Source organism: Rhodnius prolixus, unplaced genomic scaffold (assembly GCF_049639745.1).
Source record: "Rhodnius prolixus isolate KJV_2025 unplaced genomic scaffold, Rpr scaffold_11, whole genome shotgun sequence".
NCBI classification, from domain to species: Eukaryota; Metazoa; Arthropoda; class Insecta; order Hemiptera; family Reduviidae; genus Rhodnius; species Rhodnius prolixus.
Genome location: NW_027411625.1, coordinates 13,480,780 through 13,490,630, shown reverse-complemented (window position 1 = coordinate 13,490,630; position 9,851 = coordinate 13,480,780). Strand labels below are relative to the sequence as shown.

The following is a 9,851-nucleotide window of genomic DNA, read 5'->3' as shown; positions in this document are numbered from 1 at the left end:
TGATATCTTCAGTGCTGACCATTAGGAATTACGTGAATAAATATCTATTTCTGTTTTTAATTTATTTCGATCAAATATTAAATGAAAAATACATTTTATTTAAACTTTCACTATCATGTAATAACATTGACTCTTTTATGTCCTAAATATAAAAAAGATTCAAGATTTAACAAGCTAATACCTTTCAGCGAGGCCCCTCACTATTTTTTTTTAAATATAAGTCTGAAGAACATTGTGTTCCACATAATTGCAACTTAACATTGAATGCAACAAGTTTTTCTCGGTAATTTTACAGATATATTTTAAAAATATATTGTTCTATTGTTTGGAGGTTGGTCTTGGAAAATAAAACACTTATTTCTCGTCAATATTACGAAAATATCTCCGCATCCAGAATAATGTTGTTAGTGCAATAGTTTAGCGAATAATTTACAGAAAAATTAATTATAAATGATAACAGGAAGTGCGTAGCTCTTGAAAAAATGTTTTCTGTCAATGTTTTCTCAAGGCTTGCATCTAACAAACCAGGGATCATAATATAATATAACGTCTGGTGTGAACCCTCATTCGATTTTATCCCAATCCAATTATTACAATACAAACTGCATCTATAAAATCTAATTATAAACTAATTAAATACCAGTTTATTACACTTTTCTAATAACAGCGAATTTTACTGAATGTGATTGATTATCCTTGCTGGGCCCGTTATAAAATTAGCAGGTGAATAAACTGATTACTTAGACCTTAAGGGGTTTCGACATTGAAAATTTCCGAAAATATGTGAAAAATAAAAGTTTTTATACGATACGCTATAAAAATTTTACTTGTAACGAAGGCTATTTATAATGTTTCAAAATGTCCAGCATTAGATAGCGTAGCTCCCCTACATCTGTATAGAAACTTTCTCTTATCTAAAAATTGAACTTAAATTTAGATTAGATTCTGAGGGAGCCAACCACGTCCCCACGACATATTCTTAGATAATCTGCCATCACAATGTAAAACATTAGATCTCTGACCAGTTGAGGGAAGTGAGGATTTGTCATAAAGAAGTGTACTCTGTCAATAGTAACGGACCAACGCGTTATGTAGATATGGTAGTGTAAAGAGTTGGCTACTACATTGAATTTTTCGGATATTTATGTCATGCAGAGGAGTTTGGATTCCCATTGTCTGAGGTAAAAATAATTTGAAGATTTTTGTTTTAAGGCCAGGAGCTTTTTTCAGTGACTGCCGGCCTCCTAGCAGTGTTCTCTAGTTACAGACAACACTGTCCATCACCGGATAGTGAGCTGTAAGAAGCTTCTGGGAATAGAATTTATGGTCCAGCAGCTGGATTTGAACCTGAGATCCCTACATTGGAATCCAGTGTACGCTAACCAATGACCTAAACCCTTCCTTAATAAAATTTAACAGTAACAAAAATCGATACAGACACAGATTTTGATTTTTTAAAGTGTAGAATTCTTTTGCATCTTTACAGGAAGTATTTTCGCCGTCTGTGGTTATTGAAGTCCGTTTAGCCGCGAATATGGCTCTTTGAGTTCTTATCTGAAGGCAGACACACAGATAAATCTGCACCAATATCAAATAGAAATCGTTTCTTATTATTTTTCTTAAATAGGCAGATGACTCGATATTTGGTTGGAGTGTAGGTCGCCTGGTCAACAATCAAGCCTTGCAATTTTTCTAGCTCTAAATGAAACTCCAAGGTTAGGCACATTCTTACCTTTCGGCGTAAAAGTAAAATGGCACCGGCAAAATCTGCTATTTCTCTTGGAGCATGACCGAGAGATCCAGCAATTTTTGTGCTTGGAAGGAGATCTCGAACTTCGTTAGGTTTAGAGGGCTGCGCTTTATTGACAGAAGATTTACTGCTTGAGACGCTCTAAAAGACTGTCTAACGGATCTCTGAAGAAGTGGCCTTGACTGTCCCACTTTTGGCGTTAGTGGTAGTATATACTCTCTTATCATCTACAATTAGCAGTTTTTCTAAGTTTTGTTCACTTGCCGTTAATATGGCCTGCGTTTGAAGAAAAAGGCCTTCTATCAAAAGATACTTGACAACATTCTCACTCAATTTATTGCCACTAAGGTCTTCTACCTTCTAACTCTACGCCTGTCAGTACTTTTTTGCTTTGAACTTTTGTTGTTTACGGATTGGCGAATTAGTTTTTTTTTTAAAGAGTAACAAGTGTATTCTTATTTGAAGCATTTTAAGAAGCTAAAAGATATTTCTCTATTTAGCTTTAAAGATTTAGTATCAAAATATTGATACTACTGTACACATTTTCTAGTATTTGTAAAGAATAATTTTCCCCTTCTTTTGACTGCGTAAAAAGGAATTCCAAAAAAATTAATTATTTATATCGATGATTATTTTTCATACATGGATTTGCTTTCTTTAGTTAGTTATTTTATTAGGGAAATAATTAACTAAATAAATAAACATAGATAAAATGGAAGCAAGTGAGATCTGTTAAAAAAAAAAAATCATGTAGAACATCTGAATTCTTTGACAAAGTTTATTGTATAAGCACTCAATTATTATACAGTTTGGGCAGGAAATGGATATCAGCCTTCAGGAAGTCTAGAAAAAAGAGAAGATCCTATTTAATATGATATCAAATATCTAATTATAAACTAACTTGTTTTGCCAAAAATTAATTAAAATTATCTTGTATGTTTATTTTGAGAAGTCAAGTTTTATCTAAATTCAAATTTTTTAACAAACTAAAATTTGCACAGTTTGTAGAAAATAAATTTTTGACGTTTTAAATAAAAATTTATAGTCCTAATTTTAGAAATCTGACTAAATGAAAACTTTTCTTCTTTCAACAGAAAACATAGCAAGCTGCCTCTAAAAAACGCCTAATAATAGCAAGCTCATAGATTAGAAGACAGTCCAAAACCGCTAACCTTCCAATCCCATGCCGTACAATAACTGCCATACGTATTTATAAAAGTACAGGGCTATCTTTTTGTTAATATCAGTTGAATCTTTATACTCGTGACATCTTTGTTCAGTGCTAAATATACGAATATCTTTTTAGGTACAGTATTAAAACAAATGAACTCTTGTTGACAAACAGATTAGATTGCCTGCATGTCGCTCGATTGTCTCCATTTTTGAAATGTTCACTTGGGAAGAAATGTTTCTAATTTTTCCCCCATTTTTCTGAACTGATGTCTTTTATCACTTGGGGTTTTCTGAATGCTTTAAATATTTGATTACGAACAATATTTTCATGAATCCTCACTGAAGGTATTAAAAATACATAATTCCATAGTACTTTTAGAAATCTTATAATTATTGACATCATGTAAGTAAATTTATTGCATTCAATTTTCACTAATTTTTGTTTAGAATTTATTAATTAGATGGTAGCCATTATCATAAAATTATTTGTTTAATTTAAAAGAAGCAATTGCTCTCGCCAGTTAATATGATTGATTGTTATACTAAATATATAAGTATAAATGTACATGATTGTTTTTACTAATGCCCTGTCATTCTAGAAACCCAAGCATACTTTTGAAATTAATTTCATAGGTTTTTTTCAGAATCTTAAAATCAATTAATCTTTCTTGTAATGTTTCAAATAAAATTAAGATAAATACTTCCATAATTGTCATTCTAATTTTAGAAATAATAAACCTGTTTTCCAGAAAATTCTAAAACCACACTTCCGTTTCACAGATTTTTCTTTACGTTCAGTATAAGCAATGTTTTTAATATAAGTTGATGCTGTGTGGGCGGCGGAACTGTACCTAACTCAGGAGAGATTTTAAAAGGATGCTTAGAGTTGCTGTCCCCAAACAACTCCTCAAAGACAATTTTCTTGGGAAAACGTTTCTGACAAAAGTGGAATGTATTTTTTGTTATTATTTTTTTTATCGAATTCTGTTTTATGGTTGGTACCAAATACATTGGCTAAATTCCGTGTTGGAAGAACGTTAATTTATTGGAAGTGAGAATGTAGATAAATATCTTCGAGATCTCTGTAGATGGTCGCCATAGGGTTTCATTCAAACAGATAAATCTTGTACTTTGGTTTAAAACATTTTTTTAGAGAACAGGATCTAAGGTGGCAGCTGTGCCCTCAACAGAATCATTTAAGTGTAGTGAACGTAAATATTTTTTAAGCAAACTACAGCTACTGCCAAATTCTAAGTTTCAAGAAAAACTGCGGTAATTAAAAGCCGTGTGTTTATTCCATTTTCTTTTGTTAAAAGGTGACTTTAATTTATCATTAATAGAGGTGACGAATCAGTACGTTGTATTTGATCATGAGAACTACTTTATAGACATGCTGATGACCCTGTTTGTACGGTAAATTTATGTGTATAAGTGGGTTTAGGTGTAAATTTCAGTCAATAAGAGAAAAAGGGTTCTCGCGTGCATAATGTTATGAGTGAGTGTGCATGTGAGTGAGGTTTAGGGTTGGGTCCTTGCTCGCGTGTTCCCGAGAGCAGCCCTTTCGTTGCTGGTAAAGTCTGCCCGTGTTTCATTGATCCACAATGTGTTGTTTTGGGTGCGCTCGCAAGATAGTGCTGGCGGACACCAAAGTAGGTGCCGACCCATGCGGTAGTACTAGTGGGGGACTTGGTCTCTCTTACACTAAAATGAACCCACAGCGCATGAGTTCCGAAGTGTGTGTGAAAAAAAAGAAGCTCTGCTCGTCAGTGTTCAACCTTAACTAGGGGTGGTATGATTCGTTACCCACATTTTTTTTTTGTTTTGTTTTAAACCGTGGGTTTTATTTTAGTTTAATTTTTTAGTTTTAGTTTAGTTTTTAGTGGGTTTGTGTGGGTTTTCAGTTAGAAGCTTTAAATAAAGGGGTTAAATGTGATTTTATTTTTTTTTACCCCTTTCTGTTTTAATTTTTTTAAAGGGTTAAATGGGACAGTGAGTTTAAATGGAAGGACAACTTCACCACGTAGCCTAGGGCTCACAGAAATGAGAGAATTCAGCCTAGTCCGCGTGACCCAAAACGGACCAATATGTCTACCAGGGAGACTTATGGGCAAAATTTGAGTGGTCAAAGTGGTATTGTTGGCGGCGGAATTCCCACAGGAGCACCGGCTTCTTCAACAGCCACAGGAACTAGATCACCAAGAAGTGGTAGACGTCTAGGTGAATTACCAACCGTGGACAGGTCACCATCAAGGAATTACCCTACACAAAGGGGTTCGCCAGTTGGTCGTAAAACACGTGCTGGCTCGCCTAGCGAACATGGATTGGGTGGCCAAACAGTTGGTACTAGTTCTACAACAGCCGGCGGCTACCAGATGAACTATTATCAAGATGAACTGGCTAGCCCTATGATGGAAGATCGTGGACGCTCTATAGGGCAGTCCAGTTCACATCATAGATCGCGCAGTGCTTCTAGGCCTGTTACGAACCCAATGACTGTAAGATATCAATCCTTAGATCGTACCACGGCTAATGATCATGAACGGGAATTCATGCCAATCCGAGAGCCGAGAGACCGCTCACTGGATCGCATTGGCACACGCGAAAGATCCATGGAACGCAATATGTACCTAGAAGATGACCTATACGGGCCTCGTTCAGCTAGGCAGTCACCGAATACCCATCAAGGTAGTTACCTAGGCGAATTACAAACCCAGAACACAGACCTCCAAAGAGAGCTAGCCAATCTAAAGAAAGAACTAGAATTAACAAATCAAAAACTTGGTTCAAGTATGCATAGTATCAAGACATTTTGGTCACCGGAGCTAAAAAAAGAACGTGCGCTGCGCAAAGAGGAGTCCGCAAAGTACAGCCTTATCAATGACCAGCTTAAACTGCTCAATTCGGAAAATCAGGTATGTGTAGGTTAGTTTCGTAATTCTATTTTATATTAAAATTGGTAGATCTGAAAAGTGAACCCATTTGCATCTAGTTTAAGGACAAGGTTTCAGTACCCCTACTATATATTTGGTCGATCTATACAAACTAAGAACCAGTTTAGAGTAATGATTGTCGCTTTATTCAATGTATATTATACCGAGTTCCATAAGTTCTGTAGTATTTTCACTTAAAACTGTGTGAGTAATTGTTCGACTTGCGAGCAAGGTTGTAGTTCCTGATTTTATGTAGGAATACTTTTGAGAGTTTTCATGTGCAACAGGTTTACAGAAAACGCTTTAGTTCCCTTCAACATTATCTACACAATAAACCTGAATTTTATTGACTTAAGAGCAGAACAGAGGCAGGTTAATAATTCTACTGCATGTTGTATTATTGGCAACCTTTACATTGCTCTGACGTGAGCAGCGTAGTCAAGTTCTCTTCAGTATTGATAGGTGTACATATTTACATTGCACTGACTTAGGTGCAGTTTAGTGGCAGGATAATTGTCTACTAAATTTTATATGGTTTATTCTTCACATTGCACTGAAATGGGTGGAGTTTAGTTGTAGGATAATAGGTCAACTAAGTTGGTAAACCTTACATTGCTCAGAAATTAATTGTACACTGTTGGCGGAATAATAATTTTAAAAAATGTTATACTAGTTTCGTTAAATTACACTGAACTGAATTGGGTCAGTTAAGTGGTTGGATAATAGGTCTACTAAATGTTATGTAGTTGGTGTACCTTTACTTTGCCAAGAACAGTAAAGAGGCATAGTTGCAGTTCCCTATAATATTTCAAGGTGGTAAATATTTACATCGTTATGTATTGGGGGAAGTTTAGTGGTAGTTTAATAGTTCTACTAAATCTTATATTGTTGATGATAGTTTATATTGCACCGAATTGGGTGTAGTAGTGGAAGGTTAATGGATCTGATAAATATCATTTACATTGCGCCGGCGAGATTTAGGAGAAAATAGAGGCATAGTTATTATAGTTAATCGTAATATTATAAGGTGGAAAATATTTACATTGCGTTGAACTATTAGTTTAGGTAGACAGTTCCACTAAATGGGGAGAGAAATTACTTCCTACTTTAGTCTTATTTGTATTTATTCACTTTGCCAAGTTATCGACCAACGGAACTTCAGGGCTGTGGTGGAACGTATACTATGTCTAAAAAAGATTATATTTCACATAATTTGATAACATAAAATATAGTTTATAAAAATTATGTTTACCTTATATTGATTAAAAGTTCATTTTGTTTCCAGTTACTCGTAAGATGAAAGTGTGGGTTTATCGAATAGGCTAATTGATGATCTGACTTGGAATACCAATTCAGTCGCAGCCAAAGAAACATCACCAGATAAACATTTAGGTTAACACACATTTTCATACTAGTTACATGTAAATAAAATTTACGATTGTTAATCAGTATAAGGTAACACAATGTTTTATAAACCAAATTGTATGTTATGGAATTATGTAAAGTGAATGTTTACTGACAAACAGGATCCACAGCCTTGAAAATGACCTAATCCTTAGGTCGAAAGCTCAGCAAAGTACATAATGAAATTGACATTAATTTGTCTTCCCTTTTGTATTAAACCACTCACTAAAAAAAAGTAAGCGTGGGTAAACCATAAGAGCTGGTATTTCCAGAGAGCGATGGTGTTTCTAAAGTCAATTTGTTCTTTACAGTGTGGATCCTGCTTCATAATTACTGATTTTTCAATTTATTAAGGATGCCACAATTCATTTATGCTCTCATTTACATTTCGTCTCGGGCTAATATTTCTTGTTTCCTACGAAAATTAAGATTTCAAAGCCAAAGATCGGCAACCTCCCAAGAATTCCTTACAATTGCCACAAAAAACTTTAGCTGATGAATCGGCTTCTAAATTACATGGTCAACCTGGGATTTTTTAGTAAGTTGTGATTGCAGATTACAATTCCAGAGATGATAATAAGGAAGGACTTACAATTTGTCTTGTATGCATCTAGCAACTGAAAAAACTACCACGACGAAGGATTGTCAAAATATCATCGGCTGATAGGAAAATTTTGTGTTAGAGAAAGACTATTTATTGTTAAATTCATCAAGAAATATATCAGCTTCAGAAAAAGATAATGTATCTGAGACAACAGAAGATTTTTTTTAAATTAATTTCGTAAAGAAATGTATTAATCAGAGTATAGGTAACAAAATATATAGGGATAACCCTCTTACCGGGAAGTATGGGTATATACATATATATACACATTATATAAATATAATCATGAACAAAAACTTACAGATAATTAAGTGTAATGGTTGATTAAACGACACAAGGAACACAAATCACCAAGTACCCAAAATTTCATTCATACTTCAGCTCATAATTTCAGCCAGACACAAACGTACGAAAAAGGTGTACACCTTTCTCTTTCTTCTGTTAAGTGGAAATTCTGTAATCTGTTTAATCTCTTTTATACTTCTATGAACCGTCTGGTTACCTAATTAGCTGGTAATGTTGAGGAAGTATTTGTGTAGTATTGTAAATGACTACCCCCCGAGAACTTCTTCATACTTTTTTACACTTTTGTATTCTAATAAATCTACTTTGGACCTATTTCATATAAATATTTTATGTATTAAAATAGCCAGTAGGTATATAGTGTTATATTCTTTTATTATTTTAACAAACAATATATTGCAAATGAAAATGACCAGCATAAGAGCAAATTTAATGCAGTAAAATATTTTAAATGATATCACTTGTTATAAAGTTTATATAAAAATTGATTTTTACGCGTTATTAATATCTTCTGTAAGGATTAATGAAAACATTGTTCAAGGGCGAACTTAAAGTGCTTAGAAACACTAAATAGTATTAAACGAAGTTAGTTCGGAAGACAAGGGAAAAAAATAGAAAAACAATTATATATGTATCTAATAAAGGTGTCCACCTTTTTCGTACGTTTGTGTCTGGCTGAAATTATGAGCTGAAGTATGAATGAAATTTTGGGTACTTGGTGATTTGTGTTCCTTGTGTCGTTTAATCAACCATTACACTTAATTATCTGTAAGTTTTTGTTCATGATTATATTTATATAATGTGTATATATATGTATATACCCATACTTTTTGTATATAATGGAATTTTTTATTTAATTTTTTTATTTTGTTGATATAAGACTATTTACGCTGTTCTTGTGAACATTTTTTATACATTTTGTAAATATGTTTGTGCAAAAATGGAAGGAAACAATAAAAGGAATAATTATTATTAAAGGCAAGTTTATATTTACATTAATATAAATTCGCTATTTCTGTGCATTGTGCTAATTTGTGGACAGCATAATGGCGATATAATAGTCAGCAATGATAGAATCTTTGTAAAAAAAAAAAAAAAAAAAAAACTCGCAGGGAGGGCAGATAGTTGCTGTTAGAGAGTGAAGGCCTCACAGGTTGCAGTCATCATTGGCCACAGGTAATGCACTCACCTTTTCGCACATTCATTCTAGGGAGGTAACCTTTCATCCGTGTTTGCCGTGCGTGGACTATAGGCGAGAAGGAATAGAAGGCCCTTGATGTTAAAAGAGAAGCCGACCTTTGGGTGGTCTATGGCAATCCACAGTTTTCGCCTCGGCATCTAGGCAGGATTGGGCCTTCCTCTTCAGTAGAAAAAAACATAATCTGAGGCTGTTCGCGGTCATGGAGATCCAAAGATTAGTGTTGGTCAAAGGTATGTAAAACCTGCGACACCTGCTGGGTGACTCGGGGAAAAAATGAAATTGGCAACCTCTCTTCCCTTTGGATCAATGAATCAGTCACCATCTCATTTTTAAATATTTCCCCGTGAAAATTGATTTATAGAAGTTATGTTGCTAGGCTGAACAGAAAAATGTTCTTTTATTGTAAACTGCGTATTCAAAGGAGAGTGCGAAGCTAGCTTAGAATAAATAAAAAAATACTCTTTACACCAAATGAACGCAAAATAT

The 9,851-nt window shown here is 34.0% G+C and overlaps 1 protein-coding gene across 6 annotated transcripts in view; it reads left to right on the top strand.

Annotated features, from left to right (window-relative positions):
- Window positions 1-4,856: 4,856 nt before the first annotated feature.
- Window positions 4,857-9,851, top strand: part of brp (ELKS/RAB6-interacting/CAST family member bruchpilot) — a 60,362-nt gene continuing 55,367 nt past the window's right edge. For all 6 annotated transcript variants that reach the window (XR_012461385.1, XM_074137747.1, XM_074137746.1 and 3 more), the window contains exon 1: window positions 4,857-5,835. Coding sequence is in view for 5 of the 6 variants with exons in the window: in XM_074137747.1 (XP_073993848.1) it covers window positions 5,008-5,835 (828 nt within the window). In the remaining variant the exon portion in view is untranslated. The remainder of the gene's footprint in view (window positions 5,836-9,851) is intronic.